A 16,946-nucleotide genomic window follows, 5' to 3' on the forward strand; every position below is an offset into this window, starting at 1 on the left:
CAGAAGCAGCTGCTGGGGTACTGGAATATGCTATGAAGCACTTTGGGGAGCTGGTGAGTCCTGCTGGATAACTCTTCTTCATGTCTTATGTTTTCATGGTTTCTGCAGGGTTTTTATTTGTGTGTGTGGATGGTGGTGATGTGTTTTTTTCAGTCAATCACGCTGAGGTTCTATCTCCTGCTTATAATATTGCCTCGTTCATACTGAAGGTACATTGCTGCCTAGGGGATGTATGTACTGTGTTCTTAGCTGTGTACTAGCAAACACTGCATACAGACAGGTAAGATAGCCAGGGAATGTGCAAGAACTTGTGCAGAAACCTCATCTGGAGGATAATTTAGCAGCTGTCATTGACACTAAGTGCAGCTTTGGGGAACTAGCAACTTGACAGACTTAAGTCATTTTATTTAAAAGAATCTGGAAAGGGAGGGAGTAAGTTCCTATTCTAAGTTTTAAATGCTTGAGTGTTTTTGAGAGATTGCATCAACACCTTCCAGGTAAGGATTTAATGGAAGTTATACCTCTAGCCTTTCTCATCCAGGAGGCACGTGAAGCTGCCAGAGAGTTCAACTGATAGTATTTAGAAGAGCACATTAGCCAGTCCCTTACAATTTTACCTGCTGACAGAAATAAAATAACCCCATTCTGTGTTTGTTCTGTGTCCTTCTCTGCACAACTTACCTTTTATTCTTTCTTTCTTCTTTTTTATAAGCATTTAATTTGGTTCAGGGACTAATGCATCTATGCTCTCCTGCCAGTTCTACTCTGTTAAAAAGATGATTTTGCAGTGATTGGGAAAAGGAAGGCAGCCCTGGAAGCACAGTAGACTAGCCTCTTCCATTAGGAACCATTAGAATGTGGAAACAGGTATAAGCACAAAACGGTGGAGTTTCTCTGGTGTAGGATTTTGTGTGATTTTGACCTAGACTAGAAAAGAAGTCCTTTCTGGGAGAAGTACAGAATTCAGGACATCTTTTCAGCTTCTTATGATTCCTTGGGAGAACTGAGCAAAGCTTTATGTTACCTAATTCTGACCTCATTCTTTAGCAGTAATGTAGTTCTAGCAGAAAATGTAGTTACAAAACACAGAGTTTGCCAGAATGGGCAGTGAAAAGAAATTGAGAGGAGCTGTGAGCTCTGCTTTCAGGAACTTGAAATATTATGACTGAGCTGAGAAGTTAAAGGGCTAAGTGGAAGACCTGGCGTGCAGAGCGTGGTTTATACTGACCCTGCCCAGAGTGCTGGGAAAAGAATCTATTCTGCAGCCTATGTCAAGACATGAGCTGCCAAGGATTGAGCAGAAAAACATTGTCAGAGATAAGTATGGAAAAAATATTAAGGCATTTTATTTCTTGAAAATTAGAAACAAAATCTAGAAACAAAGACTGGAGCAAAGTTTGTGCAGCTGATAAGGATCACTGCTTGGCTTACTTTTAAAGTCTTTGTTACAAACCACAGCCTTTCCTTGTGAGGGCTGTGATTAGATCCCAACATCATACTACCTGCTGTATTCAAAAATGGCCCAGCAGTAGCTGGATGCACAGTGTGCTTTTTGGTTTGGGTTTTTTTTCCAGTTAGTCATTCCATTCCTGAATACAGGACTGTTGGTCTAAAATGCAAGTGTGTGCAACAATGTGACATGGAATATTTTATAGATTTACCCTTTTTCCCATTCCACTCACTCTCTCCAGAAAGTAAAGCATCAGCTACTGAGACAGTATTTCAGTGGCACTGAATAGGGGGATGATGTTGGGTTGATCCCTCTGGTAAACCTGAATTTATTTCTGTGCAGGTTAAGCAATACTCAGGATTCCTGTTTTCACACTAGCTCAAGGCTTTTCTCTGTATTGTAGAAGTTCATGAGGATATTTAGAATGAAAAAAGGGCTAAGTGACCACCATAGACACAGAATTTTTCAGGGAAAGCTGCAGTAGTTAATATAGAATGGTGAATATTAATATCACTATTTATTCTGGATTTTTTGGGTTTTTTTCCCCTTAGGAAATTCAAGCTACCTGGTATGAAAAGCTTCATGAATGGGAAGATGCTCTGGTGGCCTATGACAAGAAGATGGACACGAACAAAGATGATCCTGAGCTGATGCTAGGACGGATGCGTTGCTTGGAAGCACTTGGTGAATGGTAAGAGGGGAACACCTGAAGACTGAGGAAAATGGTGCCTTTAAAAATGGTGCCTGACTCTTCTCTGGGTGATGTCATCCAGGTGAATTTTTTTTTGCCTGAATTCCTATTTACTCCTGCTTACTTAATAGTTTTAGTATTTCCAGCAACTTCTCACTTTGTTCATTGAAGTCAAACTTGGTAATAGGATCTTTTGCGATAAGTCATCTGGTAAGTTAAGGTCTCTCTGAAAGAGAACCTGCAGTCTTATGATCAGATCAACTCCATCTGTAACAGAGAAAGAAATTGTAAATAGAGGAGACCTCACAGGAAACATGAACTGGGCAGCACTTGTCAAAAACAGTCATAAAAGAAACTTGTTCTGGCCCTCCTTTTTAAACTGTGATTAAAACATGAGAGATTTCTGTTATTTATTCATGGTCAGACCTATACCTATTAAGAATGTCTTTTGCACAATTTTTAGTGAAATTGCCTGCTTCACAATAGTCATCTGGGTGTAAGATTATGCCAAATAAATTACTCCCATTTTAAAACATTTTTGTAGGTGGATGTTTTTCATTATTATTCTTTTTTAGCGTTCATTAAGAATTGTCTTTGTGGACATTGGTATTTCAAACCCTTTGTTAAATGTGTGTTGTCAACATGAAACTGATTAGTTTTTGTGAGAGGGTGAGCTGGTAGTGACATAGTTTGCTAGTTAACTGGGGGCTTCTGTTTTTCTCCCTCTTCAATTCAAAGAAGATAATTGGAGAAGGCACCCTGTGCACTGTAGCGTGCAGTTCTACCCAAGGGCATGTGTGATTTGGTCCAGGTTCTGCCTTTCTACTGAACTTTTCATGTCACTAGAGCTCTCTCCTGATGGGTCCTGACATGAACCCATGGGATGGCACACAGTAAGGAGATTCCTCTTCACTAGAGTCATTTTACTGTTAGAGAAACAGAGATGTTTGAGAAACCTAATTCTGACAGCATTTTTCTAGCCTTTTTGTTTCTACATGAGGGTGGGGCATATTTGGCGTAGCTTTTTCAGTAGAAAAAGTAGATCCTCTTACTGTGCATTTCTCAATCATCTTTTCTAGGAGTAGGCAGCTCCCACCATGGATTTATGGAGTTTTTCCCTCACACAGGACATGTATTTGTGTAAAATGTCCTCTCTGAACCTCCTGCTTCTTCACGTATCAGTGACAAATATATTATGAAACGATGTTTTTCTTCTGTTGAAGCTAGATATTGTGCATCTATTGATAGTCTGTAGCGATGACAGCCATCATAATTTCACAAAGATCTGTGTGCTTGCTGTTGTGGAACTGCACTCCATCTCTAGGCAGATGTTTTTGACAATTCAGAAGTGCCTTTGCAAAGTACTGTCTGCTACCCTGCAGCTGACTATAGAGACATCATCCTGAGACTGAGGATTCCATGGTTTGGCCGCTGATATTCTTTAGTAGTGTTCAAATTGACTGTTTGTGCTGCTGCAGTCTGCTTGGCAGAGTATAGTAGTTAATCTGGAACTGATACTATGCAGTATCATTATTTCCATACTGTGCAGTGACGTTTTGAAATTACAGCCAAAATATTCTTAACCATTTGTCTTCTGATGTAGTTATGTCTGCAAGAGCCGTACTCAGCATCAATGAGGTCCTGATTTACTGCTGTTGCTAGGTTTGGCTTGGTTCTGCATTTGTCTGGCTTGTTGTTTTGTTGGGTTTTTTTCCTCCTGGGCCATTAAGCTGTCAGAATGACTGTCTTGGTTGTGGCAGCCCATCGGTTCTGTTTGACTAACTCATGTTCCCTTTTTGGGAGGGGAGAGGACAGTAGAGAAGTCAAGTTGGCCTCCCTTGCAGTTGGCAGCTATTACACTGCTACAGAATATCCAGCCTGCAAAATTCTGGCACTGCAACACCCAGAGTAATTGGTTTGATTAATGGAGCATTCACAGTTGACTTAGAAGAAATAATATAAAAAATCTTGATGCTTCCTCTCCACTAGAGATGAAAGATTCAGATCCCCTCTCAGATCTTGCCATGACAAGTCTTCATGCTAGGTTACAGCAGCATTGATTCTTTAGCCTCTGTCTTCAAACTTGATGATGTGTTTATCCAAAATGTTTGATAGCAGAAGCCATGCACAAGCTATTCAGATCATATGTTCCTTGTACTGACACTTGCAAAAAATTTTAAGCGTCACTTGTTTGGTAGTGGTTTGGGTTTTTTCTCTGGTAAAGGTTTTTGGGGTTTTCTTTCCTGTATTTGTAGACTGGAGTTGACAGTTCAGTTTGTAAAGTAGGCATTACTAACTGCTGAGGAAGAAATGCAAACTTTTATGTTTTCAAAGCATAGTGTGCCTTTAAATTATTTTGTGATTGTAGGATATTTCTCATCGGACTAGTGTGTCTGAGTTGGACAGAGAAGAATCTTCTTCTCCACTCTATATAAAAAGAATGATGGGGCTGGTTGTCATCAGATCTGTGGAAAGTGGTTATTTAACAAGATGGAATTCTTAGAAGAGGCTTTTCACTGATTAGAAATTGGATTCTTCTTAGGGGGCAGCTCCACCAGCAATGCTGTGAAAAGTGGACACAGGTCAATGATGAAACTCAAGCCAAGATGGCCAGGATGGCTGCTGCTGCTGCCTGGGGTCTAGGTAATGTATCTGTGTGTGGTAGTATATGAGAACCCATAATGTGGAGGCACAGATAGTTTTACCTTACTTCAGAACCACAAAATATAAGAAACAGCAAAATCAAAGAACAAAATGATTTACACTAGGATAAGAAGTAAGTGTCATTCAACACTTGAAGTTCTTTGGAAAGCTTGTATTTACATCAGGTCTCCCAGTGTGGTCTGAAGGATCAAAGAGACTGCCTTATCGGTCCAAATATATAATAATTTGCTTAACTGGTCCCTTTTACTTAGTTTTACATTGAACATAGCTCAGACTTGAAATGAGATTAATGGAATTTCTTAGATTTGCAGCAGACTTTTATTTACAAACTAGACCAACATCTGTTGAGCATTTTGATAGGTTTATCTGCTGAGTAGACAATCTTAAGTGGAATAATTCTATAAATGGTCCAAATATCAGTTATCCTGATAACAAGATATTTAATAGAGAAGCTTGCTTCTGATATCTATCAATCACTTGCTTTCTGACAGCCTTTGTGGAGAAAAACTGATCTTTAGCTTTGTAGGACACTAATTCATTCAAACGATCAGGAAATGTCAACATTTCAACTTTTTCATCGCAAGGAATGCAATAATCTTTTCCATCAGGATAATAATTTGCCTGGAAGAAAAATGCTTATGTTTTTGCTTGTCTATAACTCTTCTGTGTATGTATATATGCAGTTTCTGTATATAACACAGACTGCCCCTGCCAAAGACAAGCTGTTGGAGAGCTGACTTAAATGTAGAAGTACCACACAGTGCTCAGGCCTAGTTGCTGATGTTTAAACACTGTAGCATAGTTCTGCAGAGAAGGCTGTTGTATTACTGAGGATATCTGTGTCTCTGCAGGTCAGTGGGACAGCATGGAAGAATATACCTGCATGATCCCAAGGGACACTCATGATGGTGCTTTCTACAGGGCTGTACTGGCTCTTCATCAGGACCTTTTCTCACTGGCTCAGCAGGTAATTATCTTTCTTGTTGGCTTCCCAAAACCTAGTTTAAAGAGGAACTCGTCTATATTGCTGCATGGAAAGACATGCTGTTTTAAAGCAGTTGGCTATAACCTATGAATAGCCCAATAACCTTTTTTCTATTGATGAATTAGACCTTGGTGATTTACCTTACCTTGTATTTTCAGAAACACAGCAGTGAATATATGTACCAATAGTAGAAGTCCAGTGCTGTAGAGTATAGGAACATGTTAGTTGTTCTTAGGCTTCTTTACTTTTCTATCTGTTTTCTAGACAGACAGTGCACAAAGATAATCTTAGCACAGGTTCCATTCTACAAGACACTGCTTGATAAAAGGCATTCATGGCCTAAGACCCACATAAGATTCTTCATGGGTGTTCTGTGCACTTCTCTGTTGCAGTTTTTTCAGTGAAGTGCCCATCTATATCACATACCAGAACTTTTCCTCTAGTTTTTCTGGCAGCAGTGATAAGTCTTAAATCTTAGATTGAGAGGAGAAATCAAGGCGAGGAATGAGTCTATTAAACAGAGCCATATTGGTATGCTTGTTTGTCACACAGGAGATTTGCAGGGTGACTTTTTCCCCTCTGTAGATGTGAAGCATGTTGTTTACTTTCCAAGGAAGCTCAAGTACCATTTCTCCGAATTCTGTGCTGGCTTGCCAACTTAGATAAAGGAGTAATTCAGTCTGCTCTGTCAAAACCCATACATAGATTTTTGGGTGATGTGCACAGTAAAATTAACCATGCATTCAAAGGGGTAGAGTTTGTGATTAACCTTTAACATTTGAAAAGGAAAAACTATACATGAGAGATTATATAATGACTGGAACCAGAGCAGGATTTATTTCATGCTTGAAGAGCATGTCTTAGTTGGAGAAAGAGAAATGGAATTTGCTGTCCTGTAAAATTCATAAAAACCTGTTGGGTTACATAAAACAGTGAAAGCTATTTTCTATCATTGTATATTATCAAGAGACATTTCTTGAGGCTTTTTTGTAACCACAGAATCACAGAATGTCAGGGATTGGAAGGGACCTCGAAAGATCATCTAGTCCAACCCCCCTGCCAGAGTAGGATCACCTACAGTAGCTCATACAGGAATGTGTCCAGGCGGGTTTTGAATGTCTCCAGAGAAGGAGACTCCCCAGCCTCTCTGGGCAGCCTGTCCCAGTGTCCTGTCACTCTCACAGTGAAAAAGTTTTTCCTTATGTTTGCATGGAACCTCCTATGCTCCAGCTTGCACCCATTGCCTCTTGTCCTACCGTTGGACATCACTGAGAAGAGCCTGGCTCCATCTTCCTGATATTTTCCCTTTACATATTTACAAACATTAATGAGGTCACCCTTCAGTCTCCTCTTCTCCAAACCAGAGAGACCCAGGTCCCTCAGCCTTTCCTCATAAGGGAGATTTTCAACTCTCTTGCACTAAAATGTGAACTTCTCTTTTCTTCAATAAATGTTATTGATTATGATCTCTACAGTGACAGTAGGATTAGAAATACTGCAAACTTTGATTTGGTAGAAAGACAAACTTCAGACTGTGCAAGTGATAAATGAAGCCCCCTTGATGTTCCCTATACCTGCCCCTGGACACTGTTTCCCTCTCAATTCTTTGTACTGATAACATCCTTTCCTGGTTCTTGTTGGAGAATGGGAACAATGCCAGCTTCGTTCATGAGATGGAACAGATGAAAAGCAGTTCCAACAGCTGACTCCAGATAAAACATAACCATCTTTGCCCCAATGCCTTGTTCTATTTCAGTGCATTGACAAAGCCAGAGATCTGCTAGATGCTGAGCTGACTGCCATGGCAGGAGAGAGCTACAGTCGAGCCTATGGGGTAAGTGTCTAACTCTCAGCCTTCATTCTCCTCTTTCCTGCTTCAGACTGTCCCTAAAGTTTCATAAAACTTCTGAGCATTGCTTGTGTAAAACATAAGACCTGTGTAGACACACAAGCTAAATGGCTCTTGTCAGATAAGAAATACAACTTTGTAGGAGCAGTTTTGGGACAAATTAAACACTGAAGTGAACTCCCCCTCGAAGGAAAGAAGAATTGTCATTTAGAAAGTTTGAATCAGCAGATCCTCTAGATACCAGTATATAGCAGTCAGTCCTTTACCTGTTGGGCAGCATATGTACTTCAGATTTTGATGCCAAAACACTGTTCCTTAATTACAGATTTGTTCTGTAAGTGATTGGTATGGAATGTGATTGTTTCCTTCAGGCTATGGTATCCTGCCAGATGCTGTCAGAGCTGGAAGAGGTTATCCAGTATAAACTTGTACCAGAACGCCGTGAGATCATCCGCCAGATCTGGTGGGAAAGACTGCAGGTATGTCTGTGTAAAGATGAAGGATGGAGATGCTGATGTGCTGGCATGAACAGCTTCCTTTCGAGTCAGCGTGATGGCTCAGCAAGTCTTTCCGTTTCTCCTTCTAACCCAATAGCATTTATGCTTACATGAGTACATGCTTTTGTTGTCTCCTTTGTGCTTGTCTTGGTTGTTTGGGCTTTTTTTTTTCTTGGTTAATGTTCCTGAGATGTCCACTGATGTAACACTTTAGTAGGGCGATTTAAGCTTTGAAATAGATGTGTACAGAATGGAGACACTAATAGCATCTCCAAGGCTACTTATCTCAGTGCTGGATTGCACCTGGAAATGCTAGTTTGAATTTTTTATCTGGCTGGCTGTATTTTAAGGAGAAGTGAATTCTCTCACAATGCTGGAAAACTGGACAGAGAATTTGCATGCTTGTAAAAGGTTGTCCTGTTCCTTTTTGACCTCTTCAAAGAGATGATTCCTGCAAGGGAAGGAGAAAAACCAACCAATCAAACAAACAAACCCAAAACCCCAAACAAACAAACAAACAAAAAAACCACAAAAAACCCCACCAGGCACATAATTAGGGTAAAATACTCCCAGTATACCAAATTTTGATACATTGCCTGGAGGGAGAATTTTTCCCTATGCAGATTTCTTCACTGTGACTGCTATATCTGACTCCTTATGAAAGGCTGTTGCTGCTGCATGTTATTTAGCTGTTTGGGAAACTGTGACAAAGCTTTTAGTCTCCCATCTGTATTCCTGTCTGGAAAAGCTCAGGAGCTTTCCACTGGGGTGAAGAAATTGAGAGTGACAGGAAGTGTAATGTCTGAATGTAGCTGTTTATAGTCTTGAAAGCAGTACATGCAGTTCTTGCACGTTCTGTAGCTGCTTTTTAATAATTTTAAAACACCTATTGGATGAGGTTTATTTGAGCATTAGGGAACAAGCTTTGCCTAACTTCACAGCCCTCAATTTTAGGGAAAAAGGGAAAGAAATAAATGCTTTGGTGCTAAGGTGCTTGCTGCCATTGGAAATACTTTTGTTTACCTCAAAACTAAGTCTAAATTGTCTCTGGATCAATATGAATTTCAGAGCATCACTTACCCTGAAGTACTTGGCCATTACAGCAAGCATCATGTATTTGGTTGTTACCGTCCCTTCTACAATTCTACTTCTCTGTAGCATCCTTGAACGTTTAAAAGACAAACTCATCTTGCTCTGACTGACAACGTTGTTGTCCCTCTCCCTTCAGGTGGACAAGAACTAGACAACGCTTGCACAAGCAGCATAGCAGTTGGAACTGCAGTTTCTGGCAGAATATCAGTTCAGTCATGCCAGCCTCTAAAAGCAACATATGCAAGGAGAAGAAAAAGGGCAATAACAAAAATATCTTTGCAACCATTTGGTTTTGTACCAGCTCCATATTGAGATTTGTCACTGTTTAAAACAAAAATAGGCTTTAAAACTAGGTTGAGAAGGGTTATAAAACTCTTGACTTGTTTTGGAATTGCACAAAGAGCTTTCCTGATTTTTGGATGCATTTCTGCTTTAGAAGCTTTTCCCCTTTTTCCATTAGAGGATATCATTAGACTGCAAACACTGAGCTGGCTGCAGAGAATGAGTCAAGGACTTAACCTTCTTCACACAGTGCAGTATTAGAGAAATAGCCAGCTAGTTTGTAATGTCACCCTGCTGTGAATTATGGGTACTGAAGTCTCTGCATCTTGGGAAAAGTCCCGTCAGGTTCTGTGTTAAGGCTCTGTGGAGCAGATTGGAGATAAAACACTAACAAGTTCTCTCTTCCTCTTTCTCTCAGGGCTGTCAGCGAATTGTGGAAGACTGGCAAAGAATATTGATGGTCCGATCTCTTGTTGTAAATCCTCATGAAGACATGAGAACTTGGCTCAAGTATGCCAGCTTGTGTGGCAAGAGTGGGAGACTGGTGAGCATTATCAAGCTCTACCTTCTACAGCAGGTTTTCAGATTATTGGCTTTGTCATGCTGCTTCAACCTTGAACTTGTAGCCAAGGTTATTTTTTTTGGACTGGTATTAAACCTGAGAGCCTCAGAGACAATTTTTTGTTGCATGCTATACCTTAAAGTTTTTATGAAGCACTGGTAATTATTAATAATAGGTCTCTGCTAAAGCACTCTGTCAAATCTAGAACTTGCTGTTGTTATTGCTGAACATTGCAATCCTATTTCAACATTCACCACAAGATTTATTACCAAAAATACTTGAAATGGAGATTTTACACTCTCTATGGGCTTCTGAAATGAGAATCTAATGCTCTGATCCCAGTGAAGATGCATGACTCGCCCTGTGATATTCTTGTGATTCCAGGGAGTGGTAATAAGCCTCCTATGTCTGTGTTTTATCTGGAGGGTTGGAGGTATTTTTTAGTGGTGGGCAATTCTACGGTCAATATGAAATGGAGGTAAGAACATGCTCATTGTAACCTCCTTTTTCTGTTTGCAATTTTCTCCAGGCTTTGGCCCATAAGACACTTGTTCTGCTCTTAGGAGTAGATCCATCTCGACAGCTGGATCACCCACTGCCAACAGTACATCCCCAAGTGACTTATGCATACATGAAGCACATGTGGAAGAGCGCCCGTAAGGTACAAAAGCACATAGTACTGTCTGCATTTCATTCCTCAGGTTTTGTGCAGTGGCATGCATGTTAGTTCTTCATAATACCCACAGAACAAAGTTAAGGCTGACAGTTTTATTTTTGCTCACCCAAAAAAGAGTAACAAATCCCTTTCCTTATTGTTATTCAGAAGATAAGCTTTTGAAATTTTCCTTTAAAACTCTGGAGTGACAGAGAAGGCCTGGCCCTAATTTTATTTCCTTCATGTAAAGATCATTTTTGCTAAACCAGTATCAGGTACTCAAGGGATGCAGCCAAGATTAGTTGTCAATAGTAGCTCTCCTGTCCTCACCAGGATTTTACTGTGTAGGCTTGGTACTTTTTGTCCAGTGTTGTGATTGCCAGGTCTCCACACTGTGCCTATGGTCAGGGTTAGATGCTGCAAGAGGGTTTTCTTATTACCAGTTTTAGAAGAGTATCCTGAACAGTTTGTACTTAATAAAAGTCAGTTCTGCTCAGCAACTACGGACATTACTGAAAATTTCTAACTGAAAGACAGCTGAAAAGTACATAGGGTTTTGTCATGGGAACAATTTGGCTCCAAAGAGCCTAGGGTGAATGTTTTTGACATTGCAACACGGGGAGAATTTACATAATCAAATCCAATAAGCTCCAGACTGGATAACTTATCTTTTTTTTAACATACATTAAAGCCTCCATTTATTCTCATATTCTGCCACATCTTTTTTATTTTTCCTGTCTTTGGGATTGCCAGCACTGGAGCAGAGCCATTGCTATGGGAATATTGCCATGACCTAACTATTCTTTATTTGAATTTAAAAACCAGAAGGAGCTGCGGATGAGGCCCTGTTCTATTGGCTTTGTAAAACAGTGCAGTGGTCTCTTACCTTCTTCACTAAATGACCCAAGAAGCATATGGGTCTTCTCTGCCTACCTCTTTAGTGAAAGTGGACTTTTCTGTGTTTGACCTCTGATAAAGAAATAGGCAGATAAGATGCAGGAAACCGGTGCAGTTGTAGAAAGCAGAATGAAAGAAGATTAAGGGGATCAGGGAAGAGAATGTTTCTAAAATTGATGCAGGGCACAAAGATTAAGGGGGTAAGGGAAGAGAATGTTTCTAAAATTGATGCAGGGGTATGTGGACAGGAAAAAAAGATTAGAAAAGCAGCAAAGATGAGAAGGAACAGATGTGGTTAGAATCACCTTATCTTGCTTGTTGAATGATTTCCTATTTAAATACAGTACACAAGCTCTGGGTTTAGGGGCTTCTTTTTTTTTTTTTTTTCCTTCTTCTTTCTAACATGTTAAAACTGGGTGTTTTTTACAGTGGTGAGGGAGAAGTACTTTACCCAAGGTAGTACTGATCCTAGACCTGTGTGCCAGTCTCAACCCTCTCTTTGAGTACTCTTCTGCTGGAAGGGCTGACTCAATGATTCAGTCCTTGGTGGCACTTGAAAAGTAGGAATTTAGTTTTTAAAGACAACTTACTGCTTTCAGTCTTAAGTGCTCTGCCTGTTGGTTTATCATGATAAATTTTCAATATTAATGGAACTGAAGAGTTTTGCCCTATGTATTTACTCCACAAGCAGATTGTTGGGTGTGTCTAGATATGAGAGGGACACGTAACTGTTTGGCAATATCTTTTTCTCTATTTTTGACAAGTCTGGCATAGCAGCATAATTATTTGTAAGAAAGACTGTTATTTGGATAGAAGAGGAGGGGAAATATCTAGGTTACAAGCTGTGGAATGTCCCCTGTTAATGTCAATAGTGTGATACTTTCTTTTATTTCACCCGGGCTAATACTGTTTTTCCTGACAATTGACTTGTGCACGCTGACATTTGAATGGGATAGATAAAATATTTCAGCTCAGGTGATTCTTGTCTCACTCTAAAGTAGCTCATTCCTGTAGTAAGTAAATTCGACTCTTAATAGCATATTCTGCAGTTTCTGACCTGAAATGACTTTGCAGATTGCAAGAGCTTTACTCTAATTGTTTCCAGTGGCATATGCATACTTTTTTTCTTAAATCTTTAATTTTGGTTTTTCTTACCCCGTAATTCTTTCCAAGGAATTTCAAGAAGTCTTCTCTCCCTTCCCTTTGGTAGTGCAAGTTACTTTAGCACTACTGCCTTATGTAATCTACTGGCAAAGGAGCAATGTATATTTGTACTTCTTAAACAACCTTAGGAGAAATCTAGACTTTAATTTGTTGAAACAACTCAAAGTTTACGTCCTATGGTGTATACTGTAAGCCTAGAAAAAGCTGAGAGGTTAGGAGGGAAGCAGGAAGCTGCAAGTTTTCCTTTAGGCTTTATTTTCTCAAATTTTTTTTATTTTTTTTTTTCAGGCCATAGCATATTATAGACAGGCTTCTCTGGATCTAGTTAAAATCAGAGTAACTACAGAAATTGGAGGACATTGGGGATAGTGAGCTGGTCAGATACAGTTTGTAAGCTATGAGCATTTGTTTGATTGTTGGAATCACTAGACTGTCTCGAATGTGCATGCTCAATTGCAAATGAGACACCTCTATATCACTACTAGAATCTCAGTTTCCATGAGCAGAAACAGGACGTTCTCTGCTGCTGATGTTTCCTTCTTGTAAAGGTGACTTTGTCACTTTGCCAGAGTTGAGTTCTTGCACATCAGAGCACAGTGTTAGCTTATGTTATGGTCAGTCATGCTTTTGACTGTATGTATGACATTGGAAGGATGCACTTAGTTGTTGGTCAGTGTAGCAATTTAGTGACCAGATTTCTGAGATCTCAAGAATCTCTGACCAAATTCATTTGGTGCTACATATGTAGAGTATAAACTGATCTTAGAGGGATGTAAATGGCTTAAAGGCTTTGAAAGAAAACAAAACTGTATTTTTTTACTTTCAGTTAAAATTTATTTCCACACTGTCTTCCTCTTTTGTGAAGCTATTTTTAACTCCTGTGGTCCTTAACACAACCATCATCCAATTACAGATCGATGCGTTCCAGCACATGCAGCACTTCGTGCAGACAATGCAGCAGCAGGCACAACATGCTATTGCAACTGAGGACCAGCAGCACAAGCAGGAACTCCACAAGCTCATGGCACGGTCAGCATCTGGTCCTTGGACACCCTTTAGCTATATAGTGAAACTGATGTCTTTCCTGAGGTTGCAGGGTCCATGCAGATGACACGTTTCAGACAAGGCTCATGTTTTGATTAAAAAGAACAGGGGATTTCTCGTTTAGCTACTTGAGACACATTTGGTATTGCATTCTCATCTGGCATGTCATTTCAGTAAATGTTGTGGGGACATCTCAGTGTAAACGTGCCTGTATTTGTCACTGGCAGCTGGTTCTATTTTTCCAGCGCTGTAGCTCACTGTCAGAAGGCAGAGCTCTCAGGATGGCTAATTCTTTGGTTTTCAGGAGATCCATTCAGTAGGAAAGAAACACTTCCCACATGCCTGGCACATAGGTGCTTGGCAGCATGTGCCCTTCATACAACAGCAGTGCTTTGGGCAATAAGTGTCCAGCATGTGATGGTCTCTTAAAATATTCTTGCATTAAAAACACATCTTATAATCTCCATTTTCCTCTGTGGATCTGGAGGTGCCAGATCTGTTGTTTCCAATTTAAAAGTTTCAGAGTGCTTACTACTGAAGGTTTGTTCTTGCTTTGTTTTGTTTTGTTTTTTTAAAGGGAAGCATGCACTTAATTTATGAGAACAGGAACTTAACAACACCATCATCTTATTATTTTTTTTCAAAGTGACTATCATCGAAGTCAAATTAGTAATGGGTTGCACACAGTATTTTTCTTGCACAATGCTTTCTGGAAAAGTCAAAATATAGAAAGGACAGCTGTGTAACTATGGTATTTACAGCCTGCTGAGGGAGCAAAGTATTAAGCTTTGCACAAACCTTCACAGTCCCACCCTTCTGCAATAAAAACATGTTGTTTTTTCCTTTCCTCTAGGAGGGGATGACTTAATGGGGTTCTGGCTCGGGAGAAAAGCAGTTGCTCTGTGTTTCCACTGTTTGTCTGTGGTGGTGTTCTCTGCAGAAGGCTAGTTCGTATGGTGATTAGCATAGCTAGCCAGCTTGTATGCTGTGTGCATTTTATCAATATTGATGAAGTCTTTTGATGCTACTGTTAGAGAGGTCTTGCAGTTATTTTATAGCTGATATAAATAAGGAAAAATGTTTGACCCTCACCTTTCCCTCTAAAAGTTGAGCCATTAATTATTTAGCTTACAAGCATGATGTAGGTGTTTTGAACCTTACATGTTAACACATACGCTCCCAGTCTGCAGAAGAGGCTTACTGAGTGGGTTTATCATGTGAAATGTCTTTCAGGCTTCAGATAAGAAGTCTGCCTCTTAATCCAGCATGCTTCGTTTTCCTTCTAGGTTCTGAGTCAATAATCCCTTTGCTTAACTAGGTGTTTCCTGAAACTGGGTGAGTGGCAGCTGAACCTCCAAGGCATCAATGAGAGTACCATCCCCAAAGTCTTGCAATACTACAGTGCTGCAACAGAGCATGATCGCAACTGGTACAAGGTGAGTAAGGAACAGCTTCCAGGCACCACTGCAGAGAAATCAGTAAATCTGATCACATCCCATACTACAGGAAAGGAAGGTGTTCATAGGAGGATCTCCTATAACTATCTGTCTTGTTACTGCAAGTAGGATTAAAAGAACAGAGAAAGCAGCCCAAAGCAACCATGACATTCTTGTGTAGACTTTTATCTGGCTGGTAAAACTAGGCCACAACTCAGTTTCTGTTCTTGCTTTCTCTCCTGTCAGTTAACAGTGAAGGAGAAAGGGTAATATAACGGGGAAAAAAGTAACTTACTCTCACTCAGTAAACTTGAACTAGGAAAGTAGCCTTGTTGCTAATTCTCCAAAGAGCTTTTGATTTCAAGGTTGTGAAATTTCAATTAATATTTGGTGCCAGATCATCTCTGGAGTAGCCATCTCCTGCATTTCTTCCTGTTACACCTCCCCTAGTAACTCCTCCTCATATATTAATCTGCATTTTAAACTTTGAAAAATTAAGGTGTATGTGAATGGAATGTGATTTAATTTTTGCTACAGAGCTCTTTTGCCTTAATATCCAACAGTGAGCTCCTGGCCAAGAACTCACCATGATGTTCTTTAAGATAATAAGGCAATTAAAACTACAAGTGATTAGAGAAAGCAAAGCATTGTGTTGTCTGCAGGGTATTACTACTGTTGTCTGTGTACTCAAGAAGTTTGGATTATTATCTCTAATAATTAGAAAGTACAGGTTGCAGAAAGGATTCTTCTTCCTTGTGACTTTTGTTCTCTCTTGTTGTCAGGCCTGGCATGCCTGGGCAGTGATGAACTTTGAAGCAGTTCTTCACTACAAACATCAAAACCAAGCCAGAGATGAAAAGAAGAAACTACGTCATGCCAGTGGAGCCAGCATCACCAGCGCTAACACTGAGGGCAGCAACAGCGAGAGTGATGCCGAGAGCACAGAGAACAGTCCCATCCCATCTCCAGTGCAGAAGAAAGTCACTGAGGTACCCTTCTTCCCTGTTTATGTGGAGAGATTGGTACTTACTGCTCAGACACAGGAAAATGTTATGGCAGGGAACAAACGACTATGCGTAGCTAGCTTGTGGAAGCTGTCTGTGTGTGTGTGTGTGTATATATATATATGCTCATAGTTTACAGCAAAACTGAGGAAGTTCAGGTTAACTCAGTCTTAAGGAAAGAGGACTAAATTAATGCAAATGATTGTAAGTTAGCTGTAAACTAAAGCAAAGGCATGAATGGCTGTCATACATGATACAAGGTCCGTTAACGAGTTCTGTTGTTTGTGCCCTTCATGAAAGACTGTGAGGAATCTCTCTTACTTACCAGTTATATTAGAGTTGTAGTTTTTAGGCTACTTTGCTGTCCATATTTTTTTCAACAAAGTGAAGTATGAAAACAGTTCACAGTATGTTACCCGCCAGGATGAAAGATCTATGTGTAGTAAAGCAAAACATAAATTCCAGGAGCAACATGTCCTGTGAGGAGTATGAGCAGAAGTCAACTCTAATGTGGATTAGCTCTATGTTCCCACATAGTTCTCCATCTTTCCCCTTGCTAAGTTTAGGATTCATGTGGACTGATGTCCTTGTGTGGAACTAATGCAGCAATTTTCATTCCAAAAGGATTTATCCAAGACCCTCTTGATGTACACAGTCCCTGCTGTCCAAGGTTT

General features: G+C 40.0%; 1 protein-coding gene across 1 annotated transcript in view; it reads left to right on the forward strand.

The window, feature by feature from the left end:
* The window catches only part of MTOR (mechanistic target of rapamycin kinase), a gene marked incomplete at its 5' end in the record, with an annotated part of 54,797 nt that overhangs the window by 24,674 nt on the left and 13,177 nt on the right, over window positions 1–16,946 (forward strand). Inside the window, 12 exons of the mRNA XM_029084146.1 lie at window positions 4–53; window positions 2,002–2,141; window positions 4,684–4,784; window positions 5,657–5,772; window positions 7,547–7,624; window positions 8,011–8,118; window positions 9,929–10,054; window positions 10,602–10,733; window positions 13,702–13,817; window positions 15,151–15,268; window positions 16,051–16,257; window positions 16,897–16,946. The exon at window positions 16,897–16,946 is cut by the window's right edge and continues 42 nt beyond it. Of these exons, the coding sequence (XP_028939979.1) occupies window positions 4–53; window positions 2,002–2,141; window positions 4,684–4,784; window positions 5,657–5,772; window positions 7,547–7,624; window positions 8,011–8,118; window positions 9,929–10,054; window positions 10,602–10,733; window positions 13,702–13,817; window positions 15,151–15,268; window positions 16,051–16,257; window positions 16,897–16,946 (1,342 nt within the window). The remainder of the gene's footprint in view (window positions 1–3; window positions 54–2,001; window positions 2,142–4,683; window positions 4,785–5,656; window positions 5,773–7,546; window positions 7,625–8,010; window positions 8,119–9,928; window positions 10,055–10,601; window positions 10,734–13,701; window positions 13,818–15,150; window positions 15,269–16,050; window positions 16,258–16,896) is intronic.

The sequence above is a fragment of the Antrostomus carolinensis genome, unplaced genomic scaffold, assembly GCF_000700745.2.
Source record: "Antrostomus carolinensis isolate BGI_N321 unplaced genomic scaffold, ASM70074v2 scaffold16080, whole genome shotgun sequence".
Classification (NCBI taxonomy): Eukaryota; Metazoa; Chordata; class Aves; order Caprimulgiformes; family Caprimulgidae; genus Antrostomus; species Antrostomus carolinensis.